General features: G+C 46.9%; 2 protein-coding genes across 4 annotated transcripts in view; one reads left to right on the forward strand and one right to left on the reverse strand.

The window, feature by feature from the left end:
* Positions 1-5,651: 5,651 nt before the first annotated feature.
* Positions 5,652-26,091, forward strand: LOC105488237 (lactase like). 3 transcript variants are annotated; one of them, XM_071101160.1, is made up of 14 exons: positions 5,652-5,748; positions 6,218-6,357; positions 6,769-6,932; positions 7,567-7,654; positions 7,934-8,043; positions 10,231-10,359; positions 10,446-10,541; positions 13,486-13,540; positions 13,639-13,800; positions 20,703-20,977; positions 21,779-21,905; positions 22,090-22,289; positions 23,844-23,907; positions 25,962-26,091. In XM_071101160.1, exons 2-14 carry the CDS (start codon positions 6,240-6,242, stop codon positions 26,075-26,077), a joined length of 1,704 nt encoding a protein of 567 aa, XP_070957261.1. In that variant the 5' UTR covers positions 5,652-5,748; positions 6,218-6,239; the 3' UTR covers positions 26,078-26,091. The 3 variants fall into 3 exon arrangements, with proteins under 3 accessions (XP_070957261.1, XP_011750440.1, XP_070957262.1); XM_011752138.2 differs by having other exon boundaries at positions 5,652-6,357; XM_071101161.1 differs by lacking the exons at positions 22,090-22,289; positions 23,844-23,907 and having other exon boundaries at positions 5,652-6,357; positions 25,962-26,077.
* Positions 25,352-27,856, reverse strand: part of LOC105488222 (zwilch kinetochore protein) — a 46,070-nt gene continuing 43,565 nt past the window's right edge. The window contains exon 19 of the mRNA XM_011752094.3: positions 25,352-26,216. The gene's annotated coding sequence lies outside the window, so the exon portion shown is untranslated. The remainder of the gene's footprint in view (positions 26,217-27,856) is intronic.

The raw sequence follows: 27,856 nt of genomic DNA on the forward strand, positions 1-27,856 counted from the left end.
CGTGTGTGAAACAGGAACTGTCAGACATTTATAAAATCATCAGATCTTGTGGGAACTCCCTCACTATCATGAGAACAGCATGGAAGACACTGCCCCAGTGATCCAATCACCTCCCACCAGGTCTCTTGCTCGACACGTGGTGATTATGGGGATTACAATTCACAATGAGATTTGGGTGGGGACACAAAGCCTAACCAAATCAGGCCCAAAGTACTCTTAGTAACCCCTAATCCCCCGACTTACCCAACCACCCAACTCCAGGCTCTTCAGGACAGCTCTGTACCCTGGGGATGGGGGGGCCTTCCCCCAACACTCCTTGGAGCCACACACACGCACACACAGGTACACATGTAGTCAAGCATGCGTGCACACACACCATGACCTCCTGCTGGGCCAAGCCAGCCCCACTCTCATCCCTGCAAACCCCCTTCATCCATCTCAGCATTTTCAGGGCTGCCCCTAACAGATTCCCTGCCTACCAGAAAACCAAAACCCTGAAAAAAGCCTCTTTACTAGAATCCCAGAGCTAAGAAAGACTTCAGACATCTGTAGCCAGCCTCCTCTTCATTACTGAGGAGGAAATGAAGACCCGGCATGGGACAATGGCAGGTCCAATGTCACTCAGTAGGCAGAACTGAACCTTGTCTCCTGCTCCTGATTCTGACCCTGAGGCTTGCTCCCTTAGCTCAGGGCTGGGCAGGGCTGAATTGAACTGCTGGGCTGGTGGTGTGAAGACTGGGGAGGTTGGGGTAGGGGACCGAGAGACCCCGCTGGAGAAAGACCAGCTCCTAGGGCCAGAGAAGAGAACTGCTGAAGCTGGGCCCAACACTGTCTACTGGGATGATCCCGAAAGACAGGCTCTCAGTTTATAGATAGGAGCCTCAGGCCCAGAGAGAGGAATTGCCTGGCACTGATCCCACAGTCAGTTCCTGGCAAGATGGAGGTGGGACTCAGTTTCCCTGAATCTCCAGTGTGCTCTCACTACCACTCCTCGATTTGCTTCTGATGATCCTGAGGCACAGAGCAGGCTGGGACCTTCCCCAGCAATCACCCTCTTCGTGCTCCCAGAACTGAGGACCAGACCCTTTGCCTTTACAAAGCCTGTCTCTAAAAGTCACTACTGTCTCTAAAAGGGATCAGGCTACGGCCTGGGCCCCCACCTCTGCAGCCGCTTGCAGGGAGGGAAGAAAAGGAAGCCACAGAGGCCCGAGAGCCACTTAAGGCCTGGCCTCAGGGACTTCGGCCCCACTGCTGAGGGAAAGGTCTCAACCTGGCCAAGCACTGGGAGCCCAGCCTCAGACAGGGCCTAGGCAGCTTCAGGGGAGTGCATATGGAGGAGGGGAAGGCGGCGATGGCTTAGTCCACTTGTGCTGCTCTAACAAAATACCTCAGACCGGGTCATTTACAAACCAACAGAAACGTACTTCTCACAGTTTCAGAGTCTGAAAATCCCAGATGAGGACACCAGCAGGTTTGCGTCTGGTGGGGTCTGCTCTCTGCTTCCAAGGTGATGCCCTGTGGCTGAACCCTCCTGAATGGACGAGCACTGTGTCCTCACATGGGGGAAAGGACAGAAGGATGAAGGGGGCCCGGCAGGTTCCCTCCAGCCCTTTTATGAGGTCACTAATCCCATCCCTGAGGACTCCACCTCTTAATACTATCACATCAGTGATTAAGTTTCAACATATGAATTTCGGTGACACATTCAGAGTAGTGCAGGGGCTTATCCACCCTCATTCCAGCCAGAGCCAGGCTTGGAGTCCATGGGAGGAAAACAGGGCCTCAGAATGATGGAGGCTGTGTCTGCAGCCAGACCCCAGGCCGGCTGACCAGCCCCTCCAACACAAACACTGGCCCTGGCTCCTCGGGAAGGGGGCATTTTTCAGAGATGACATCAGCTTTGCTTTGCGTTTCCCTTTTCTTTACTTTTTTTTTTTTTTTTTTTTTTTTTTTTTTGAGACGGAGTCTCACTCTGTCACCCAGGCTGGAGTGCAGTGGCGCGATCTCAGCTCACTGCAGCCTCCGCCTCCCGGGTTCACGCCATTCTCCTGCCTCAGCCTCCCGAGTAGCTGGGACTACAGGCATCCGCTACCATACCTGGCTAATTTTTTGTATTTTTAGTAGAGACAGGGTTTCACCGTGTTAGCCAGGATGGTCTCGATCTCCTGACCTCGTGATCCACCTGCCTTGGCCTCCCAAAGTGCTGGGATTATAGGCTTGAGCCACCACGCCCGGCCCTTTCCTTTTCTTTTCTTTTTTGAGATGGCGTCTCACTCTGTCACCCAGGCTGGAGTGCATTGGTGCGATCTAGGCTCACTGCAACCTCTGTCTCCAGGGTTCTAGCCTCCCGAGTAGCTGGGATTATAGGGATGTGCCACCATGCCCGGCTAATTTATATATATTTATATATATCTATATCTATATATAGAGAGAGTTTTTTTTTCTTTTTGTTTTTTTTTGAGACGGAGTCTCGCTCTGTCGCCCAGGCTGGAGTGCAGTGGCCGGATCTCAGCTCACTGCAAGCTCTGCCTCCCGGGTTCACGCCATTCTCCTGCCTCAGCCTCCCGAGTAACTGGGACTACAGGTGGCCGCCACCTCGCCCGGCTAGTTTTTTGTATTTTTTAGTAGAGACGGGGTTTCACCGTGTTAGCCAGGATGGTCTCAATCTTCTGACCTCGTGATCCGCCCATCTCGGACTCCCAAAGTGCTGGGATTACAGGCATGAGCCACCGCGCCCGGCCTATATATTTTTTTTGGAGATGCAGTTTCCCTCTTTTTATCCAGGCTGGAGTGCAATGGCGCAATCTCGGCTCACTGCAACCTCCACCTCAAGGGTTCTAGCGATTCTCCTGCTTCAGCCTCCTAGTAGCTGGGATTACAAGCATGCACCACCACACCCAGCTAATTTTGCATTTTTAGTAGAGATGGGGTTTATCCATGTTGGTCAGGCTGGTCTCGAACTCCTGACCTCAGCTGATCCACCCGCCTCAGCCTCCCAAAGTGCTGGGATTACAGGTGTAAGTCACCACGCCTGGCCATTAATTTTTATATTTTTAGTAGAGATGGGTTTTCACCATGTTGGCCAGGCTGGTCTCGAACTCCTGACCTCAGGTGATCTGCTCACCTCAGCCTCCCAAAGTGCTGGGATTACAGGCATGAGCCACCGTGCCGGGCCACCATCAGCTCTTAAAGTCATATGTTTCCTGCCTACCTCAGCCCAAGGAACAGAGTCCCCAGAGCCCACTCGCCTGTCCAGCAAGCAGCCTGCTCACCCCTTAGGACACAGCCTTGCCTGGGTACTGCAGGGCAGATGCAAACAGAGAGAAGATACCAACCTCCCAGGTCCCGAAACATATCTCAGGGCCTTTACTCATGCTGTCCTTCCACCTGTTCCAATGCCTTCCCTACTGTGTGCTTCCACAAACGCCTGGCAAATGTCTCTGCATCTTTCAAGTGTCATGTCCCTTCGAAGCCAGCCCCACACCCCGAGCCTCTCAGCGTTCCATCCCTCCATCCATTACAGCCCTGGCCACCCTGCACAACATCCAGAACCTCCCCCTTCCCCTCCATGCTCGCCTCCTGTCCTCATGAGACTCCCAGCTCCAGAGGGCATAGGCCAAGTCCTACTTTACTCTGGCCAGGGCCTCTTGGGGACTCAGGAAATGTTTCTTGAGGAAAGGCTAGAGGGCAGACAGGTAGGAAATCTGGTGGCAGAAATATCCTTATTGACACACCCCCATCCAATCACTACATTTTTGATAAGGGACCCAGCCCTGGCATCTACTTTGAGAATCACTCCTGCCCCCATGAAAGCGCCTGGGGAATGTCAGAATTTGGGAATAAATATCTTAGTGCCTTCACCACAGGCATCACCAGGGAAAGCCCAAGGGACCTGACCCCGTCCACCAGCTGGGCACCCCAGGAAAGCAGCCTCCCCCCCAGCAAACCCACCCCACCACCCCCAGCCTCCCTCAGCAAACCTCCGCACAGTTGCTAGGTAGCGAGGCCTGAAGGAGCTCTCCAGTTTCCTCAACCTCAAACGGGTCCAGTAATAATAGCACCACCCTCAGAGCGGGGCCACCACTAGGCCGGGGTCAGTCCAGACGGGGCCGGCTTTTGTCCACACAGCAGTACAAGCCTGCCCTTGCTGGAGCCCGGAACCTTCCGCCCCACCACAGCCGAAGCTGCGTCTATCACCTTGTCTCAGGGGTTGATGAATCAATACGTGAAAACCCCCGGACCTTAGGAAGCACCCAATCAACGTTAGCCATGGTTAGGTTCATTATTGTATTATTTTGATTTTACTCACATTATTGAGCGTCCACTAGGTGGCAGCACTAGAGGACTGGATGCTGATGAACCAGGCAGGCACACTCCTGCCTCCCAGGAGCCTACAACGGGGCAGGAGACAGACACATAAACAGCTGATGTGGAAGCGCAGGGTGGGAGGGGTAAACGCAGGCTGTAGGAAAACCCAGGGACAGCCTGGGCAACATAGCAAGACCCCATCTCTACAAAAAATTAGCCATACATGGTGGTGATGCCTATAGCCCCAGCTACTTGGGGTGCTGAGGTGGATCACTTGAGCCCAGGAGGTCGAGGCTGCAGTGAGCTGTGATCATGCCACTGTTTAAAAGAAAGAGAAGAAGGAAGGAAGGAAGGAAGGAAGGAAGGAAGGAAGGAAGGAAGGAAGGAAGGAAGGAAGGAAGGAAGGAAGGAAGGAAGGAAGGAAGGAAGGAAGGAAGGAAGGAAGGAAGGAGAGAGAAAGAAAGAAAAGAAAGAAGAAAAAGAAAGAAAGAAAGAAAGAAAGAAAGAAAGAAAGAAAGAAAGAAAGAAAGAAAGAAAGAAAGACCCTGTTTTAAAAAAAGAAAGAAAGAAAAAAAAAAAAAAAGACAAAATCCAGAGAACTTAGCCTGGCCTGAGGGTGCATGAATCCAGAAAGGCTTCCTGGAGGAGGTGCTACCCATTGAAGACCCAAAGGAAGAGTACAAAGAAATTAACCAACAACAAAGCAGTAAGGCCTAGTTGAGAGAGCTGTGGTGAGGGCTCAGCTGAAGGCAGGGAGGTTGGAAATTGAGCTATGTGAAGGAGGCCTTTCTGATGGGGAGGGCACTGCAGGGAAGGGAGCCACAGCAGATGCGGGCAGGAGGTGCTGAGACTACAGGGCGGGCCGTTCTAGCAGGTGATGTTGGTTGAATGAATGAGTGAGGAAAGGAATGAATGAGGGATACAAATAGAGAAGGCCAAGGTGGAAAAACCAACTGTATCTTTTATGGTGGGTTTTTTTTTGGCAGCTGGGACAAGTAGACAGAGACACATGGCAACATACGCTGGTCCTGCACCACCCCCAGCTCAGGACTCGAAGGACTGCAGTGTGCTGAAGGTGACTTGTCAGGCCCATAAGGGGCCAGGAGGAGCAGGTCTCCTCCCCTTCTTGGCTGCCCCTCTGTCCAGGGATGGGGGTGCTGATTGATAGCTCCCCTGCCCCCCCACCCCCGCCCCTGGCCCAGCGCCAAGCTCCCCAGCTGCTGACTCAGGCCCTGCTGGCCAGCTCAGCATTCCTGCCCGGCCCCCACTGAATGGAGCTATTGAAAGTCTCTGTAGCCACAGACCACACCCCCAACCAGAGCCTTCGGCTGGGCTGTGGCTCCTCTCTCAGGGGACAGCGTAGGCCCTAGGGGTCAGTTGGAGAGGGCTCTGGCTGCCAGCGACTGCTCTGGGGGTGTCTGGGACCAAGGACGAACCTGGGTAAGCTGACTGGGCTGGCACCAAAGAGGGGATTCCAGTGGGAGGGGTCTCCCTGGTGCGCAGGACAGAGGCGCTGGGATGGGTGACCCCGGCTTGGGGGAGGGGTCTGCCTGTCGATGGGAGAGCCAAAGGGCCCTGTGGGCTTTCCCACCTGCCCCCTAGGACTGGAGCTTCCCTAAGGTAGAGGTGGTTTCCCCCTTAGATAGAGGCCACTCAGGGGTATGGGCTGGGTCTCCCCCGTCAGACAGGAGCCAAGGTAGGGAGAAGGGATGGTTTGGAGTCTTGCCCATCAGTCTCGGAGCTCCCCAGGCACTGGAATAGCATCAGGCGTCCAGCCTCAGCCTCTGCTGCTGGGTCGGGATCAAGCGCCCTCCTTTCCCTTCCTCTCTCCACTTGGCCTTTGCCCTAAGCCAAGACCTGGCCACCAGCCTGGCTGCAGGGGCCTGCAGAGCCAGCTGCACTTTTTCAGGTATGGGGGAGGGCCAGGTACCATGAAGCCAGTGCGGGTCACCACCCTTCTGTGGATGCTACTGCTGGTGCTCAGGCTGGGGGCCACCCGGAAGGGGTCCCCAGAAGAGGCCTCCTTCTACTATGGAACCTTCCCTCTTGGTACGGCCACGCCTCTGTTCGTCTGTCTGCCTGTCTGTCTGTTGTCCACCTGTCTTGACTTGCCAAGGAGTTTGGTGTTCTTGCTTCCTGATTGGCAGGATGAGAAACCTACCTTTGCGTGGTTGTTCTAAAAGTTCCTAACAGGTTTTTTTTTTTTTTTTTTTGAAGTTATTAAAAATTACACAGATAATACATGCTAATCAGAGCTAAAATTGTGCAAAAAATGTTTTTAATATATCTTCCCCTACCCTGCCTCACACACTCACCCTCCTAGGAAGACAAGGCCCCAGTGGGACAGGGGCAGTGTGGTAGGGAGGGGCAGTCCCTGAGGCCTGGGAGGCACAGCCCGGCGTCCTGGCTCCGGGTGACACATGGGAGCACCTCGGACCCAGCACGTGTCTCCCACTGCAGGCTTCTCCTGGGGCGTAGGCAGTTCTGCCTACCAGACGGAGGGCGCCTGGGACCAGGACGGGAAAGGGCCCAGCATATGGGACGTCTTCACACACAGTGGGAAGGGGAAGGTGCTTGGGAATGAGACAGCAGATGTAGCCTGTGATGGCTACTACAAGGTCCAGGTGAGTGCGGGGTGTGTGTGTGTGCGCGCACACATGTGAGCACATGCCTAGCTGGGAGGTAGGGAGTGACGTATTGGGGGAGCCCTGGTGACAATGTCATTCCCATGCTCTGCCAAACACCCTCTACCCAGTGCAGCCAGAGGGGACAGGGCCAGTGGGGGTGAAGGTTTGGGAGGGGCCAGGATGTGAGGTAGATGTAGGAGGAAAGGAAAGCGGGGCCTCACCTGAGCCAAGTGAGGGGGGCTGAAGGACTGATCCCACAGCTTCAGGGCCTACAGCCACCATGGTCTGAACCCCTGGTCCCTGCCTGTGGGGGGAGTGGGACCTGCTCATCCTCAGCACCCACTTTCCTCTCTGGATGGCTTCTTGAGGAACTCATCACCCAGGTATACTAGGGGCATCCTGATGGACTTCTCCAAGTGCCTCCCTGTCCTGTGTTTTCTTTGACTCTTGGCATATCCCCTGCCTGAAGTGGCCAGGTGGCATCACCTCTGTTGTACAGGTGAGGAAGCAGGTTCTTCCTTGCCCACTAACAGCCACAGACAAGAGTGAGCCTCGGCCCTAGAGCCCGATGGACCCCTACCTCCCATGCCCAGGGCCCAGGTGACCTGCTTCCCCACCCCTGTCTGCACAGGAGGACATCATTCTGCTGAGGGAACTGCACGTCAACCACTACCGATTCTCCCTGTCTTGGCCCCGGCTCCTGCCCACAGGCGTCCGAGGTGAGCCAGGGAAACCCCTCCCGAGCCCAGGTGCGGCCCCTTCCGGCCATGTTGGCTTTGCAGGGGCACCACAGAGTCCTGGGGAGGGAGACCAGCCCATGAACGTGGTTGCTGATAGTAGCAGCTCTCACAGGTTCTGCAGGTAACTGGGCTCCCAGAATGCTGGTGGGCTGAGGGTACCTCAGGCCTTCAAAAAGCAACAGGGCCCAGGAATGCTGCACTCCAGAAGGCCAAGGCCAAGGTCCTTTCTCGTAGCATCTTCTTTTATTTCACCTGCAGCCGAGCAGGTGAACAAGAAGGGAATCCAATTCTACAGTGATCTTATCGATGCCCTTCTGAGCAGCAACATCACCCCCATCGTGACCTTGCACCACTGGGATCTGCCGCAGGTGAGGACCCGAGCAGGCTCCCAGGCCCAAGCGGTGCTCAGCTCAGCAGGAGGGAGCCCAGTTTGAGGACTCGGGTTGCCCAGGTGGGGCAGAGACTAGGGTCTGGATTCTGGTGCACGACTGTAAGATGTGAGTGAGTGGAAAAATCTCTCTGACTCACTGTCTTAGTCCACTTTTGCTGTTATAACGGAACGCCTGAGACTGGGTAACTTGTAAAGAATGGGAATATATCTTCCCACAGTTCTGGAGGCTGGGAAGTCCAAGATTAAGACACTGGCAGGTGCAGATTCTGGCCCAGTCTCTGCTTCCAGGATGGTGCCTTGAATGCTGTGTCCCTCTTTTTATAAGGGCACCTAATTCCATTCAAGAGAGAAGAGCCCTCATGACTCAATCACCTGCCAAAGGCTACACTTCCCCATGCTGTTACACAGGGGATACAGTTTCAACATGAATTCCAGGGGACAGAAACATTCAAACCAAAGCACTCATGTATGGCAGGGAGGTCATACTGCTTTAATTGATGTGTGTAGTAAGTGAAAAGAGTGAATCCTTTTGTTTTCTAAAAAACTTGGCATACAAACGAATTTTTAAAACTATAAAGATACGTCTTTTAACTAAGATCTGGCAGCCAGGTGCAGTGGTTCACGCCTGTAATCCCAGCACTTTGTGGGGCCGAGGTGGGTGGATCACCTGAAGTCAGGAGCTCGAGACCAGCCTGGCCAGTGTTTATGAAAAATACAAAAATTAGCCAGGCGTGGTGGCGGGTGCCTATAATCCCAGCTACTTGAGAGGCTGAGGCAGGAGAATTGCTTGAACCAGGAGGCAGAGATTGCAGTGAGCTGAGATCGTGCCATTGTACTCCAGCCTGGGCAATGAGAGCGAAATTCCATCTATTAAAAAAAAAAAAGAGAGATCTGGCAACATAGCATAATGAACAAGTTTAGCCTTTTTTCTCCAATTTCTTTGAGCCGTATCACAGGCACTCATATATGACCCTGCCCCAGTAATGTCCATGAAATCATAACATGCTTCAGAACGTCACTATGTCACTGTGATTCAAGCAGTATTTTCTTTCTTTCTTTTTTTTTTTTTTTTTTTTTTGAGATGGAGTCCTGCTCCGTCGTCCAGGCTGGAGTGCAGTGGCGTGATCTCGGCTCACTACAGCCTCTGCCTCCTGGGTTCAAGTGATTCTCCTGTCTCAGCCTCCCGAGTAGCTGGGATTACAGGCATGTGCCACCATGCCTGGCTAATTTTTGTATTTTTAGTAAAGACAGGGTTTCACGATGTTGGCCAGGCAGGTCTCGAGCTCCTGTCTTCAGGTGATCCGCCTGCCTCAGCCTCCCAAAGTGTTAAGATTACAAGCATGAGCCACTGCGCCTGGCCTCAGGCAATATTTTCATTCACTGGGGAGAAGGTGGTCCCATCGGTGCCCTGGAAGGTTTGGGCAGGAGGTGGGAGGAAGGGGTGTTCTGATTGGAGGGTGCATTGCAAAGAGGGGGAAGCTGGGCAAGCAGTTTGGTTCAGTTAGAATTTGGGGAGCAGGTAGGAGAGGGAAGGGTTAGAGGCTGGAGAAGTGGCTTGGGGAAGACCTCAAAAGCCTCAAGTGCCGAGCTAAGATGACTGGGAACTGGGTTTATTCTGTGGGAATGGGAGCTACCAGAGTCCTCTAACTGGGGAGGAGGGCAGAGCAGGCTGTAGGGAGATGAACCTTCCAGTTTCTTCCCTGGTTGCTTTCACGAACCTGTCCCAGTAACATCCCTCGAACCCGCCAAGGAGAGCTGGACAGGTAGTCTCGATAGAGTGACAAGTCTTGGGAGGATTCTGCCATCATGGGCAGATGCCTTTGGTTGGGAAAGCCCTTGGCCGAAGAAGGCAGATCCTGCCCCAAGGCTTCTAGGAGCTTTCTGACATCTCCGTGGCCCTCAAAATCCTCATCACAGTGTTCACCCCAGCATCAGATCTCATTTCTCCAGAACTTAGATCTAAGATGCTTCCCCATTATTAGGCCCCTTTCCCCTGGCAATTTTTCTTAAATATTCAATCTGTCCAGTTCTTTCTAAGCATGACAGTCCCAGTCTCCCTGCGCGGCCTCCCTCCTGTTTGTCTGAGGACTGTGGCACAGCTTATCTCCACATCTAAACTACTTTGCAGTTCATTCATGAGGCACCTGCTTCTCTGTGTTCACAGCTGCTCCAGGTCAAATACGGTGGGTGGCAGAATGTGAGCATGGCCAACTACTTCAGAGACTACGCCAACCTGTGCTTTGAGGCCTTTGGGGACCGTGTGAAGCACTGGATCACGTTCAGTGATCCTCGGGTAAGCGAGGCCCCTCCAGGTGGCAGAATGTGGCGCTCCCTGCCACTTCTTATGGATCCTGTGGTCCTGCTTTGCTGTCCCTATAGGCAATGGCAGAAAAAGGCTATGAGACGGGCCACCATGCACCGGGCCTGAAGCTCCGAGGCACCGGCCTGTACAAGGCAGCACATCACATCATTAAGGTGAGGGGGGTCCTTCTGGTGGGAGAACAGCCTCAGGGTCAGCTCAGCCTTCCCCAGGGGCTCTAGCCTGAGCTTGGTCCTCTGCCACTCCACCTCCGAGTCAGCATACTCCATAGCACCTTCCTTTCTGTGACGATTTATGGAGGGCGTGTCCTGCCATGCAGGGCGCTGGGGGACACGATGGCTGAGCTGTTATAGCGGCTCCCAAGAGCTTACAGCCTAGCCAAGGGGATGGAGCACATCCATGTGGAAATGCATCAACTACAGGTCTAAGCTGTGACAGGAGGAAGAAGGGATGTGACAGCGAGCCAGGGTTTAAAATCTTCCATGAATGAGCAGAAGTAACTGGGGTTGATCAAGGACAGCAGTAAGAGGAGTTAGAAGTGGTCATCAGAGCATGGCTTCAAAGAACCTGGGAGTTTTGAAGGAGGAAGGAAAACTAGTTTGGAAGCAGCAATAATGAGCAGGCAGACTCCACCTTACTCCCAGCTCAGAGGGATGTGGAGTGTGATGGAAAAAATGGCCTCTGCTCAAAGGAGCTGCAGTGGAGGTGCTCTTAGGGCTGGCAGGCATCAGTCACAGCAAGAGAGGAAAGGGGCCATTCCGAGAAGACGCTACAGGAAGGAAGGGCTACTGGAAAGCCTTGTCACTGGAGAGGGAATTGGGTCACATTACAGGACATGTATGAGGATATGGATGATGATAACTGGAGAACAGGGATACAAGGCATGTGGGATTGGCCCCAAAGGACACTTAGCAGAAGGTAGACAATCTGTCTAAGCTGGAAGGCAAGGAACCACTGGGTGACATTCCAGACCCCCAAACTCATATCAGGGAGAACATTTTCTCATTTTTTCTACATTTGGCTTATGATTTCTTAAACTGAATATTTAAAGGGCAGAGCTCTCAAGATATTTTTATTTTTATATTTTTTTAGACTGAGTTTTGCTCTGTCATCCAGGATGCAGTGAAGTGGCATGATCTTGGCTCACTGCAACCTCTGCCTCCTGGGTTCAAGCGATTCTCTTGCCTCATTCTCCCAAGTAGATGGGACCACAGGCGTGTGCCACCACACCTGGCTAATTTTTGTATTTTTGATAGAGATAGGGTTTCACCATGTTGGCCAGGCTGTCCTGAACTCCTGACGTCAGGTGATTCCCCCACCTCGGCATCCCAAAGTGCTGAGATTAGAGGCATGCGCCATAGTGCCCGGCCTCAAGATATTTTTAATATTAAATATAGAAGTCATTTTCGGGGCCTTTTTATCTTTCAAAAGTAGTGAGCTGAAGAGATGTCATTATTTATTTATTTAGAGACAGATTCTTGCTCTGTCGCCTAGGCTGGAGTGCAGTGGCACGATCTCGGCTCACTACAACCTCTGCCTCCTGGGTTCATGCCATTCTCCTGCCTCAGCCTCCTGAGTAGCTGGGATTACAGGCATACACCACCACATCCGGCTATTTTTTTTGTATTTTTAGTAGAGACAGGGTTTCACCATGTTGGCCAGGCTGGTCTTGAACTCCTGACCTCGTGATCTACCCGGCTCACCCTCCCAAAGTGCTGGGATTGCAGGCATGAGCCACCGCACCCACATGAAGAGATGTGATTCTGTTATTGTTTTGACATGTTCCACTTCATCAGACAATACCATGATTCACTTGGTTATTGCTGGTTGGCAAAAGGAAGTATAAGGAACGAAGTCTGATAAAGGTTCTCCGTGAGTAACAAACAAAACAACCCCAAATTCTATAGCCTTCAGATATTCAGGTCTTCTAAATTGGTACTTCTCAAACTTTAACAAGCATCATAATCATTTAATAAATGATAACTGAGCCAGGTGTGGTGGCACATGGCTGTTGTCCCAGCTATTTGAGAGGCTTGAGCAGGAGGGAGGATCGCTTGAGCAGGAGGATCACTTGAGCCTAGGAGTTTCATTCCAGCATTGACAACAAGCAAGACTCCATCTCAAGAAAAAAAAAAAAAAAAGTTTATTAAAGCACAGACTGCTGGCCAGGCACAGTGGCTCACACCTGCAATTCCAGCACTTTGGGAGGCTGAGGCAGGCAGATCGCTTGAGGTCTGGAGTTCGAGATCAGCCTGGCCAACATGGAGAAACCCCATCTCTACTAAAAATACAAAAATTAGCCAGGTGTGGTGGTGCGCACCTGTAGTCCCACCTACGCAGGAAGCTGAGGCAGGAGAATGGCTTGAACCTGGAAGGCGGAGGTTGCAGTGAGCCGAGATCGTGCCACTGCACTCCAGCCTGGGCCACAGAGCGAGACTCCATCTCAAGATAAAAACAAAACAAAACAAAACAAAAAACACCAAACACAGATTCCTGGGCCCCACTTTGAGTTTCTGATTCAGTAGGTCTGGCAAGGGCCCACGGATTTGCATTTCTATTAAGTTCCCAGTGGATCCTGATGATCTCGGTCTGGAGACCACACACTGAGAATCACTGTTCTAGATGACTTTCCATCTCTCTTAGGTGTTGAACTACCCAAGTGCGGTGGCTAGCTGAAATAGCCTCAGGCAGGCCAGCGGGTCACTGGTAGAATATGAAGAGAAGGCAGGTTGGTGTATTTTAGATTCCGTTTTTCAAGACTATTTCAGACACTTGGTTTTTTCCTAACTTACTGAGCTCTTCTGGGAAAAGTACTGCCTAGTTGCTACTGAGGACTAAGAGGAACAAAACAGGAAACTTTAGCAAAAATCTTAAAAACGATAAATAACAACACAAAGTTGTTTGAGCCAGACTTTCAAGTTTCATTTACAGTATAAAGAAAATAAGTGCCTCAAGAAGTTAGAGGAAGGAAGACTGGATTGGGATAAACAAGGCTGGATGGATGAAAATGATAGGTCTAAAGTTAGGAAGGAAAGAAAGGCCACCCAGATTGAAATGGATGGGCCAGGCACCTACGATGCATTTCTACTCCCCTTTCAGGCTCACGCCCAAGCCTGGCATTCTTATAACACCACGTGGCGCAGCAAGCAGCAAGGTGAGCTGTGGCCCCACACATGTACCCAGGACAGCCAAGTGCCCGGAGCAGCAATGGCATGCCCACTCTCCACTCCCTTTTCTTTCTTTTCTTTTAAGGTCTGGTGGGAATTTCATTGAACTGTGACTGGGGGGAGCCTGTGGACATTAGTAACCCCAAGGACATAGCGGCTGCCGAGAGATACCTACAGTTCTGTCTGGGCTGGTTTGCCAACCCCATTTATGCCGGTGACTACCCCCAAGTCATGAAGGACTACATTGGTGAGCCCAGCCTCATTTTAAACTGCAGATACTACGGCAAGTTATTGAGCCCATGTGAAACAAGCAAAAGGCAGGGGGTTGAAGAGCTCATCGGGCCTGGGTGAGGTACTCAAGGGATAATCCAGACTCGAAAGAATTGAGAACCACACATTTGAGTTAGCAGGGAGGAACCCTAGACCTCTCAATTTCCCTAGACCTGGAAATTGAGAATTTTCAGAACTCAGGGAAGAACGTGGTGGTTCTTTGGGCTGGTCTCTCTTATGTTCTGCTGCCCTGCCCCTTCCTCCACCCCACTTTAACTGCAGTCAAGCAGGAGAGAGCTCAGACGCAGTCATGGGCTTGTGTCACTTCTATTGTCGGTTCTTTCTGTCAATGGAGAAATACTTTCCAAGCTCCAGTTTCCACAGTGTTGGAGAAGAGAATAAATACAGGTAAGGCTTACAGGGATATATCAATTTGGATGTTTTTAACTGCCACATAACAGAAAATTCTACCTAAAATGACTTGAAGTAGGGAATTTATCATCTCACCTGAGCCCAGAGAAGGGTGATGCAGGGCTAGGTAATCTAGCCTTCAAGGGTGCCCTTGAGGACCCAGGCTTATTCCATCTTTCCACTCTGGCACCTTCAGTTAGCCCATCAACCAATCCCCATGACCACAAGATGACTGCAGCAACCCCAGGTATCACATCTTTACATGTCAACACCCAAAGACAGGAAAAGGGAATTGCTCTGTCATAATATGTTTTGGGGTGGGCTTTCTTGGCCATTTTCCCCCCAATTTTTTTTATTGTGGAAAAATGCACATAAAATGTACCTGTGTTGCCATTTTTTTTTTTTGGAGACGGAGTCTCACCTGTCGCCCAGGCTGGAGTGCAGTGGCCGGATCTCAGCTCACTGCAAGCTCTGCCTCCCGGGTTTATGCCATGCTCCTGCCTCAGCCTCCCGAGTAGCTGGGACTACAGGCACCAGCCACCTCGCCCGGCTAGCTTTTTTTGTATTTTTTAGTAGAGACAGGGTTTCACCGTGTTAGCCAGGATGGTCTCGAACTTCTGACCTCGTGATCCCCCTGTCTTGGCCTCCCAAAGTGCTGGGATTACAGGCTTGAGCCACTGCGCCCGGCTGTGTTGCCATTTTTAAGTGTACAGTTCAGTGGTAAAAAATACACTCATAATGTACAAACCTCACCACCATCCATCTCCAGAATGCTTCATCTTGCAAAACTGAAACTTTGCCACCGAGTCCCTGGCAACCACCATTCCACTGTCTCTGATTTTGACTAAGTAGCTCATATAAGTGGAAGCATACGGTATTTGACTTTGTGTGACAGGCTTATTTTACTTAGCATAATGTCCTCAAGATTCATCCATTTTGTAATGTCAGAATTTCCTTCCTTTTTAAGGCTGAATAATATTCCATTGTCAGCTGGGCACGGTGGCTTACGCCTGTAATCCCAGCACTTTGGGAGGCCGAGGCGGGCGGATTACCTGAGGTCAGGAGTTTGAGACCAGCCTGACCAACATGGTGAAACCCTGTCTCTACTAAAAGTGCAAAAGTTAGCTGGGCATGGTGGTGGGTGACTGTAATCCCAACTACTTGGGAGGCTGAGGTAGGAGAATCACTTGAACCTGGGAGGTGGAGGTTGCAGTGAGCCGAGATAGTGCCACTGCACTCCAGCCTGGGTGACAGAGTGAGACTTCATCTTGGGGGAAAAAAAAATTTTCCATTGTCTGTATGTATCATATTATGCTTATTCATTCATCCATCAATAGACACTTAGGTTGCTTCCATGTTTTAGCTATTGTGAATAATGCTAAAAACACAGGTGTACAAATATCTCAAGATCCAGCTTTCAGTTATTTGGGGTATATACCCAGAAGTGGAATTGCTGGATCATATGAAAAATTCCATTTTTAATTTTTTTTAAGGAAGTGTCGTACTGTTTTCCACAGTGGGTGTACCATTTTACATTCCCAGCAACAATACACAAGGGTCCCAATTACTCCACATCCTTGCCAACGCTTGTTATTTTGCTTAATAATGGCCATCCCAGTAGGTGTGAGGTTGTATCTCATTGCAGTTTTGATTTGTGTTTCCCTAATGATTAGTAAGAGCATCTTTTCATGTGCTTATTGGCCATCTGTAGATCTTCTTTAGAAAAAATGCCGATTCAAGTTATTTGCCCATTTTTGAATTGGGTTGTTTTTGTTATTGAGTTTTGGGAATTCTCTACATATTCTGGAGTCTAATCTTTTATCAGATATATGATATGCAAATATTTCCTCCCATTCTATGTGGGTTTTTTATTCTGTTGCTAGTGTCTTGATTCCCAAATTTTAAAACATTTCGTGAAGCCCAATTTGTCTATTTATGTTTGTTTCTTTTGCCTATTTTTGTTGCCTGTGCTTTTGGTGTCAGAATCAAGATATAACTGCCTAATTAAATGTCATGGTGCTTTTGCTCTTTTCTTTTTCTTTCTTTCTTTTCTTTTTTTTGAGACAGAGTCTCGTTCTGTTGCCCAGGCTGGAGTGCAATGGTGCGATCTCAGCTCACTGCAACCTCTGTCTCCCAGGTTCAAGTGATTCTCCTGCCTCAGCCTCCCAGGTACCTGGGGTTACAGGCACCTGTCATCATGCTTAGCCCATTTTTGTATTTTTTCTTTTCTTTTTTTTTTTTTTTTGAGAGGGAGTCTCGTGCTGTCGCCCAGGCTGGAGTGCAGTGGCCGGATCTCAGCTCACTGCAAGCTCCGCCTCCTGGGTTTGCGCCATTCTCCTGCCTCAGCCTCCCGAGTAGCTGGGACTACAGGAGCCCGCCACCTCGCCCAGCTATTTTTTTTGTATTTTTTAGTAGAGACGGGGTTTCACTGTGTTAGCCAGGATGGTCTCGATCTCCTGACATCGTGTTCTGCCCGTCTCGGCCTCCCAAAGTGCTGGGATTACAGGCTTGAGCCACCGCGCCCGGCCATATTTTTTCTAGAGATGAGGTTTCACCATGTTGGCCGGGCTGGCCTTGAACTCCTGACCTCAGGTGAATCTCCCACCTCAGCCTCCCTAGTGGGTCACGCCAGTAATTTTTTTTTTTTTTTTTTTGAGACAGGGTCTCTCGCCCTGTCACCCAGGCTGGAGAGCAGTGGGGCAATCATGGCTCACTGCAGCCTCAACCTCCCCGGGCTCCAGTGATCCTCCCACCTCAGCCTCCCAAGTAGCTGGGACCACAGGCACACACCACCAAGCCCAGCTAATTTTTTGTATATTTTGTAGAGACAGGGTTTGACTATGTAGTCCAAGCTGGTCTCAAACGTCTAGGCTCAAGCTATCTGCCCACCTTGGCCTCCCAAAGTGCTGGGATTACAGGCATGGGCCACCACACCAGGCCATGTTTTCTTCTAAACAGTTTTGTTTGTTTTGAAACTGAGTCTCACTCTGTTGTCCAGGCTGGAGTGCAGTGGCATGATCTCGGCTCACTGCAACCTCCGCCTCCCGGGTTCAGGCAATTCTCCTGCCTGAGCCTCCCAAATAGCTGGGACTACAGGTGCCCGCCACCAGGGCCTAATTTTTGTATTTTTAGTATAGACAGGGTTTCACCATATTGGCCAGGGTAGTCTCGAACTCTTGACCTTGTGATCCGCCTCCGCCTGCCTCAGCCTCCCAAAGTGCTGGGATTACAGGCATGAGCCACTGTTGGATGCCTTCTATTTATTTTTCTTGCATATTACTCTGGCTAGAACTCTCATTACTATGTTGAATAGAAGTGGTGAATGCAGGTATCCTTTTCTTGTTACATTTTTTTTTTTTTTTTTTCAGAGAGAGTCTCACTCTGTTGCCCAGGCTGGAGTGCGGTGGTGCAATCTTGGCTCACTGCAACCTCCGCCTCCCAGATTCAAGCAATTCTTGTGCCTTGGCCACCTGAGTAGCTGGGATCAGAGGCACACACCACCATGTCCAGCCAATTGTTTGTATTTTTAGTAGAGACGGGGTTTCACCATCTTGGCCAGGCTGGTCTCAAACTCCCGGCTTCAAGTGATCTGCCCACCTTGGCCTCCCAAAGTACAGGGATTACAGGCATGAACCACCACGCCTGGCCATTCTTCTTAGCTATTTTTAGGAACAAGAAAAATCTTCCCAGGAAGCAGCTTCTGTCCCTTTGTGCCTCAAGGGACAGAACTGTCACATGGTTAGGTCAGATGATGCCCTAGACCATCACAACTAGGGCCCCAGAGGCTGGGGAGGAAGGGGGCATGGAAGACAGGCATTGGACTGACTGCTGGGTGTGTAGGTAACCGGCAGTGTCTGACCATAGAAATTTAAACATATTATCTCTGATTTAAAGGTATCAGCTGGCACTCACCCTAAAAAAAAGGAGACAAAAATAACACTGGAATTGGGTTACCGTTACACACAACAAATCTATTCTAGGTGTTTGATTAAGAGAGAACTGTCAACATTTGAAAAATGCCCCTTTCTATAAAACACATTTATCAAACATACTTATCTGAACAGGAGGTAGCAAGTTCTAATACCAACTCCGCCACTAACTTGTGAGTGACTGTGGGCAAGGTGCTTCACCTCTTTGGTTCTTAATCTTATCTGAAAATGAAGGCATTAGATACAATCTTTAAAAATCTTTTGGTGTCAATCAGTTCTGTGACACATCTATACACATACACTCAAAATCTTGAGAATAGTTTCCTCAAGATGCATAAGGAAAAAGCCTTCATGAAGGGACTGGCAGGGCCCATGTCCCTGTAGACACAACTTATCATTCACACAGTGCATTCACTCTCTTGGGGCCCTCAGAGGCCATTGCAGGTGCCACAGAAAGACTGCATTACAAAGCCAAATAGATTATTTGTGAGACAGCACATTTTGGGTGTAACGCCAATAATCCCAGCCCCTCTCAACTCCAATTCTGTGATGATACAAATGGGAAACAGGCTGAACTTTTCCTTTGCACAATGTAGAAAGAAGGATCCTCTAAGCAGTTGAAGTTTTATTTAGTACTGAAAGCATTCTGCCTGAAATCTTGTTCACAAATTACTTCCAGGCCTCTCAGAAGTACTCTTTTACTCACAGTAAATACATAAACAAAAGTATTTCCAGATCAGTGCTGTTCAATAGAACTTTCCACAATGACGGAAATGTTCTATACATGTGCTGTCCAATACAATAGCTTCTAGCCACCAGCGTCTATCAGAATTTTAAAAATTAAAATTAAAAATTCAATCCTTCGGTCACTATATTTTAATAGCCATATGCAGCAAGTGGCTATTGTATTAGTGCAAGGACAATGACGACAGCTGGTGGTTTTTCTTAAGTCACTAAATGTAACTGAAATAACGTGCCAATATTTTATTTGCTTTATGCTAATATCTTAAGGGTATTTAATAACACAAACTTTGTATTCATTTTATCTAAACTATTATCCTCTTTGGAACTATTCTTAAGGTTGTATTTCAGATCAATTCATGGAAAATGTTGTTTTCTTGATTTATATATTAAAAGCCATTTTTGCATAGATCACACCTGGACATGTTTCAAATTTTTTAAAGTACGAAAAGTATGAACTAAAAAGTCAGGCCTCTCTCCTTCTCTCCCCAGAAGCAAGTATACTTCCAGAGATGGGTTGTATATGTGATCAGTGTATGTGCTTAGGATTATATGCAACATTCTGAAGCTTTTTTTCACGGAAACCTATATCCTGGCAAGCTTTCCACATTGCTATAGAAAGTGCCGCCTCATTTGTTCTAACAGCTGCGTAGTGTTGTACCATGGATATTTTATCATTTATGTAACCGGTCCCTACTGACAGACATTTAGGTTGTTTCCAATCTTTTGCTGCTCAGTCTCTAATGAAGATGCTTGTACAAACATCCCTTTATATGTGAGTAAAGTGTAAATAGATTTGGAACTGGTCAGTGAAAGGACATATGCTTTTACAACTTTGAAAGATAGGACATACCATCACTGGCCTTCCAGTTCCCTTCCCAAAGGCAGCTAAAATTACACATTTCTAGTTTTTATTTTTTGAGATGGAGTTTTGCTCATTGCCCAGGCTGGAGTGCAATGGCGTGATCTCGGCTCACTGCGACCTCTGCCTCCAGGGTGCAAGCGATTCTCCTGCCTTAGCCTCCCGAGTAGCTGGGATTACAGATGCTTGCCACCACTCCCGGCTAATTTTTTTTTTTTTTTTTAAGATAGTCTGGCTCTGTTGCCCAGGCTGGAGTGCAGTGGTGTGATCTTGGTTCACTGCAACCTCCACCTCCCAGGTTCAAGCAACTCTCCTGCCTCAACCTCCCAAGTAGCTGGGATTACAGGCATGCGCCACCACGCCGGGCTAATTTTTGTATTTTTAGTAGAGACGGGGTTTCACCATGTTGGTCAGGCTGGTCTCGAACTCCTGACCTTGTGATCTGCCCCTCTCGGCCTCCCAAAGTGCTGGGATTACAGGCGTGGGCCACCGCTTCTGGCCAATTTTTTGTATTTTTAGTAGCAACAGGGTTTCACCATGTTGGCCAGGCTGGTCTCGAACTCCTGACCTCAAGTGATCCACCCGCCTCGGCCTCCCAAAATGTTGGGATTACAGGCGTGAGCCACTGCACCTGGCCAAATTACCCATTTTTAATGTAAGGAACAACACAGAAGCCCAACTCTACTTTTTTTCCAGATGGCTACATACCACTTATTATCTGTGAAAATACTACTTTTAAGCAATATAAACTTATAAATATTTTGGACAGTATTGAAATTTCAAAACTTCCACTTTGGATGGCTAAGGTTATACTTCCCACGCAGATGAATCCTAAAGCCCACCTTTTATGTCAAGATGTCACTATCGTCATGATATATAACACAGTGATTGGGAGAAAATAAGCCTTTGTTAAATTCTGCTTTGTTCTCTCAAAAGGAAGAAAGAGTGCAGAGCAAGGCCTGGAGATGTCAAGGTTACCAGTGTTCTCACTCCAGGAGAAGAGCTACATTAAAGGCACATCTGATTTCTTGGGATTAGGTCATTTTACTACTCGGTACATCACGGAAAGGAAGAACCCCTCCCGCCAGGGGCCCAGCTACCAGAATGATCGTGACTTGATAGAGCTGGTTGACCCAAACTGGCCAGCTCTGGGGTCTAAATGGCTATATTCTGTGCCATGGGGATTTAGGAGGCTCCTCAACTTTGCTCAGGTGATTATCACATTAAGCTATTCAAAGGATATTTAGACTTGAATTCATGTTCTCACAGCTTAAGCTCAGGTGCCTACATTAGAAAGTTAATAAAACAAAATAAACCTAGTGAGTCATACTTCAGAGGCTACTAAATATAGGCCTTACAGACTCATGTCTACCATGCACAACCATTTGCATGTATATAACTTTAGCTAAAATTCACATCCCTTATTTATTTTGCTGTCCTTCTCGCTAAACTGGAATATGTGGCAAAGAACAAGACCAAAGTACATGTCCCCTCCAACAATGCTTTTTTTTGAGACAGAGTCTCGCTCTGTCACCCAGGTTGGAGTGCAGTGGCACGATCTCGGCTCACTGCCCCCTCTCCTCCCAGATTCAAGTGATTCTCCTGCCTTGGCCTCTCAAGTAGCTGGGATTACAGGCGCACGCCACCACGCCTGGCTAATTTTTGTATTTTTAGTAAAGAGAGGTTTTCACCATGTTGGCCAGGCTGGTCTCGAGCTCCTGACCTCAGGTGATCTGCCCACCTCAGCCTCCCAAAGTGCTAGGATTACAGGCGAGAGCCACCACGCCTGGCAACAATGCTCATTTATTGAGAAATACATCCTTTATATGAACCTGTCTCCCGCCTACAATAATCTCTAAATAAGCACGTTATCTGACATCTACTAAATGCCAAAAACACACTTGATTAGAATGTGGCAGGCTTGAATATGTGTTCCTATATGAGCCTCTGACTCAGAAACCTACCTGTAGGTCAGAATTTTTAAGATATTTGTTGCTATGACTCACTTTCAGACTCAATACGGCAATCCTCCCATATATGTGATGGAAAATGGAGCATCTCAAAAATTCCACTGTACTCAATTATGTGATGAGTGGAGAATTCAGTACCTTAAAGGATACATAAATGAAATGCTAAAAGGTGAGACACAAACCAAGATTGTCTGCAGTTTTCCCATTTAACTGAGACAAAATGTGACTAACACACGATCGACTGAAACTTGCTTCTACATCTCATAAATGAAAACATTTTTAACATTATCTTCACAGTTTTATTTTTCTAAGTAAATGAAATATATTTAAAATGGAATAAAATGTCTTTGCAGCTATAAAAGATGGTGCTAATATAAAGGGGTATACTTCCTGGTCTCTGTTGGATAAGTTTGAATGGGAGAAAGGATACTCAGATAGATATGGATTCTACTATGTTGAATTTAACGACAGAAATAAGCCTCGCTATCCAAAGGCTTCAGTTCAATATTACAAGAAGATTATCATTGCCAATGGGTTTCCCAATCCAAGAGAGGTAGGCCTAATTATCAATGTTATCTGTTCTGAACTTTAGAAGAGCTAGGTAGCTGGAACACACACAGAGCTTGGCAAGTACGTCTCCTCTTTCCTCCATGAAAGAGGACAGGGGCATGCAGCATGGCCCTTTATTTCACCTTTGCTCGTTTGCTTAGAATGAAGCAAGCTTGACGTAAGCTTCAATCTAAGGGCACTACCAGAGGTTACGAAGGAGTTCCATTTGCTTTAAGTTATGACAGGGCAAAAACAATAGAGACTTCTAGTTAAATATTATTCTAAATCTTGTGTCTTTTTTTCTTTTTCTTTTTCTTTCTTTTTTTTTTGAGACAGACTCTTACTCTGTTACCAGGCTGGAGATCTCAACTCACTACAACCTCCGCCTCTTGGGTTCAAGCGATTTTCCTGCCTTAGCCTCCCGAGTAGCTGTGACCACAGGCGCGCGCCACCACACCCAGCTAATTTTTGTATTTTTAGTAGAGATGGGGTTTCACTATGTTGGTGAGGATGGTCTCGATCTCTTGACCTCGTGATCCATCCACCTCGGCCTCCCAAAGTCCTGGGATTACAGGCGTGAGCCACTGCGCCTGGCCTAAATCTTGTGTCTTAATGCAAACAAATACTACCTATTTTTCAACATATATAAAAAACAGTTAAGTAAATTGAATGTATAATTATCATATAATTTTCATCTATTTTCCAGCCATGCAGCAGAGCCATACACACATACTGGCTTCAAAATGAGATCTAAAGTAATCAAACTTAATAATCCTTTAGAATCTACCAAACATTTTCAATAACCTGAAAACTTTTCTAGCAGCTCTCTATTCTCTATGTTGCTGCACCTATTGGCAGGGAATATAAACTATAATTTCAAGTGTCTTGGCCAGACATGGTGGCTCACACCTGTAACCCTAGCACCTTGGGAGGCTGGAGTGGGAGGACTGCTTGAGGCCAAGCGGTCAAGACCGGCCTGGGCATCATAGCAAGATCCCATTTCTACAAAAAATTTAAAAATCAGCTGGATGTGGTGACGCGCCTGTAGTCCCAGCTACCTGGGAGACTGAGGTGTGAGGATCACTTGAGCCCAAGAGTTTGAGGCTGCAGTGAGCTATGAGTACTCCACTGCACTCCAGCCTGGGCAACAGAGCAAGACTCTGTTTCTAAAAAATGAAATAAAATAGAGTGTCTTAATAAAAATAATTTTAAAAAGTAAATTTCACTTGTTTATCAAAACTATTTTAAGGTGAGCCCAGTAGGACTATTAAATGTAAGCAGTGACTAAAAACCATAAGGCATTTGCTACTTTTACATTATTAGAAAAGCACTAGATTGTACACTCAAGAATAAAGACTGTTCTCTGACTCCCTCACTATGATGTACATGGATGTACAGTAAATATAAACTAATTTAAACTACAAGATGATTTAGAAACATAAACTATAGGTAGATTTTAAAAAATACTTACTTTTACCCAACATTTATTTCAAAAATGATTTGAAACAGCAAAAAATTAGTCTAAGACAACATTACTTATCAAGTGGGTTTTTATTAGGTGGAAAGTTGGTACCTCAAAGCTTTGGAAACTTGCTCTATCAACAATCAGAGGCTTGCTGCAGGTGAGTCAGTATATTTTAATGTTTTCCTTTAATAATTAAACTAAATAATTACACATATCATTATCAAAATCTCAAAATCTGGCTCTACTTGAAGTCAATCTTCCAAAACTGCCTATGATTAAAATCAGGTTTCTTTGAAGCAATGTCAAATTTCTATTTATAAGCATTTTAAAGCATTTAATTTACCATGAAAGATAAATATTTTATCCATTTTATCCATTCAAGTTTTATCCTTTCAGAATCATACTATAAGGCTGGGCGTGATGGCTCACGCCTGTAATCCCAGCACTTTGGGAGGCTGAGGCGGGTGGATCGCCTGAGGTCAGGAGTTCAAGACCATCCTGGCCAACATGATGAAACCCTGTCTCTACTAAAAATACAAAAATTAGTCAGGCATGGCGGCGCGTGCCTGTAATCCCAACTACTCAGGAACCTGAGGCAGGAGAATTGCTTGAACCCGGGAGGCAGAGGCTGCAGTGAGCTGAGATCACACCACTGCACTCTAGTCTGGGTGACAGAGCGAGACTCTGTCTCAAAAAAAAAAACAAAAAAACAAAAAGCAGAATCATACTACAAATTTATATACCTACTATTTTTGTTATAGTGGGCTTGGGCAAGGAGAGGAAAAGCCAACCACTATACCAACCGGGATGAAGGACAAAAAGAACACTTGAGATCTTATATTTGTTCATTCGGCAAGCAATTATTAAGCACTCACTATTTGCCAGGGAATGTTTTAAGTCATGAGATACAGCAATGAACAAGGTTCCTGTCTTCATAGAAGACATCATTTCCTATGCAATGGGATCTAAAAGGATCAGAGATGTCAAATAACAAAGATGCAATTATGCATCAAGAAATGCCAACACGTATCATTTGCTTCTTTGAATTTGATCTTTATTTCTCCGTAAGGGCAATCAGAGAAATACGCTTCCTTTTTTTTTTTTTTTGAGACGGAGTCTCGCTTTGTCACCCAGGCTGGAGTGCAGTGGCACGATCTCTGCTCACTGCAAGCTCCGCCTCCCGAGTTCATGCCATTCTCCTGCCTCAGCCTCCCGAGTAGCTGGGACTACAGGCGCACACCACCACGCCTGGCTAATTTTTTGTATTTTTAGTAGAGACGGGGTTTCACTGTGTTAGCCAGGATGGTCTCCATCTCCTGACATCGTGATCCGCCCGCCTCGGCCTCCCAAAGTACTGGGATTACAGGCGTGAGCCACCACGCCCGGCCTACGCTTCCTTTTTTAACAAACTCTAATGTGATAGCAGAGGTGGAAGGTGCGAGACCAAATCTTACCAAATTAGCTATTTTTACAGGCCAATATAGCATATGCACCCCCCCAACACATTTAAATAATCAGGCAATATTAAGAATGTATATTCCATTAAACTAAAATAAACAAGGTTGAAACGAGGTACAGAATTCACTCATGAGCCTGTGAACTCCACGTGAGGATGTCCAGCACTTTATTTATCTCAGTAACCAGAGTACCCAAACACAAACTAAAAGTGGGTATTACGTAAGTGGCCACTATTTTATTAATAAAGCACATAACATATGCTTATCATTAACTCTTAAAGATTATTATTTAACTATACAAGAATTACCATACAAAATTTCGACATACAAATTCCTACACTTCTTAAGATACACAATAACATCTTCGAAAAGTTGGAAATGTTTCCCAAGGACTTTTCTTTCACAAATCCCCCCCAATAAAAATTATAGGAACTGTGGAATATGGCTGCTAATATTCTGAGATAAATTTACAAAGTGTAAGTATTGAGAGACATTTAGACTTTACTATAGCACTTGTAGAAGAACCAAATTCAGGCATTTATCCCATATTTTCTGAAATATTTACAAAGCTCCTATAAAATTTTCAAATAACATTTAATTCACTAAGTTCTATTTCATGGCAAATAAGAATCAGAAAATTTGAGGATGGTATTTTTTAAATTTTTCCAATACAGTTAAAGCTTTTGGGATAAAGCTGTATTTACTAAAATGATCCTGTTCTCATTTGTGGTGCTCGTTCTCTTTGTCATTTCAGAGCCCTTGCTAAGTCACATGCAAATGGTTACAGAGATCGTGGTACCTACTGTCTGCTCCCTCTGCGTCCTCATCACTGCTGTTCTACTAATGCTCCTCCTGAGGAGGCAGAGCTGAGACAGGATTATCAGTTTTGGAGCTTCGTAAGAGAATCTTCAGGATCTTCCTCCCTTTTCCGCTTTGAGGGTTTCCATATATTTCTGTTTTCAGGTTCTACAATAATTACCTTTTTTTCTCTTTCTCTTTTTGGCTTGTGCTGGGATTTAAGAATTAGAAAATAAAAATAAGCAGAAATAAAAAAAAAAATCACTTGTAATCTCACCCCTCCTAAAGTTAATATTAAGATTTTGCATTGTATAGGCCAGGCGCGGTGGCTCATGCCTGTAATCCCAGCACTTTGGGAGGCTGAGGCGGGCGGATCATCTGAGGTCAGGAGTTCGAGACCAGCCTGGCCAACATGATGAAACCCCGTCTCTATTAAAAAACACAAAAATTAGCCAGGCGTGGTGGCAGGTGCCTTAATCCCAGCTACTTTGGAGGCAGAGGCAGGGGAATCATTTGAACCCGGGACGCGGAGGTTGCAGTGAGCTGAGATAAAGCCATTGCACTCAAACCTGGGGGACAAGAGCGAGACTTCTCTCAAAAAAAAAAAAGTTGCTGTATATAATGAATGTATATTATGAATTATTTACAAAAATGGGATCATAGTATATAAACTGTTGTGACTTGATAGTTTATCACTCTAAAATCTGTCCAGAAATATTACTTTAATGTTCAAATGATTGCCATCTCAGCACTGTCCTATACCTGATAGATAAAATCAATCTGGCCGGGCACAGTGGCTCATACCTGTAATCCCAGCACTTTGGGAGGCTGAGGCAGGTGAATCATTTGAGGCCAGAAATTAGAGATGAGCCTGGCCAAGGTGGTTAAACCCTGTCTCTACTAAAAATAGAAAAACCAGCTGGGCATGGTGGCGGGCACCTGTAATCCCAGTTACTTGGGAGGCTGAGGCAGGAGAATCGCTTGAACCTGCGAGGTGAAGGTTGCAGTGAGCTGAGATCACACCACTGCACTCCAGCCTGGGCAACAGAGCAAGACTCCGTCTCAAAAGAGAAAAGAAATCTATAGATAACAATCCTTCCAGGTTGTAAATATTATTAACCAACCACAGAAAAGTATGAAGTGGGTACCAAGTAAATGAGCATGTACACTCTTCTGACACTTTAGTCTGAATTTAGTCTGACAACTTTGACTAAATTCAACTTACTTTATTCAATGAAATACCTCAAATAAATATTATATGTTTATTTTTTATTTATCTTCTAGGTAACTCAGTATCTTGTTTTTTATAATAAAGATTCATTTTACTCTTAACTATGTTAAAATGCTAAAATTAATTAATTTCCATCTATTTGGGGATAAAACATGGCTTAAGAACAATCTCATGCATTTTACTCATCTGATTTTACCAAATACTGTTTCTGACACCAGAAAAGAGTAAGACAGTAGAAAATGTCATTTCCATTAATTCTTTTGGTTAATACGATCTCAAATCAAAACATTTTAAGGAGACTATTTACATCTAGGACTTGTGCTATAGTTGGGCTGGAATAAAATTGTTTATAACAAAACTTCACTTTCAACGGCAAATCGATATGCCTGTTCAGGGTTTTTCTCTTCCATCAATGTTTCCAAAATCAAACTCACTTTCTACTACATATACAGATTTTAAATGCAAAGACATTACCACTCAAGAATTTTTTTTTTTTTTTATTTCTCTGCTTTTAGGATTAAATTGACCTGTTAAAAGTTGACTACAAAAGGTAGAAAGAAAATTAAAGAGTTACACTGCTCAGTAACAACTGGTAAGCCTTTTATGTGATTACTAATAAT

This window comes from Macaca nemestrina, chromosome 7, assembly GCF_043159975.1.
Source record: "Macaca nemestrina isolate mMacNem1 chromosome 7, mMacNem.hap1, whole genome shotgun sequence".
NCBI lineage: Eukaryota > Metazoa > Chordata > Mammalia > Primates > Cercopithecidae > Macaca > Macaca nemestrina.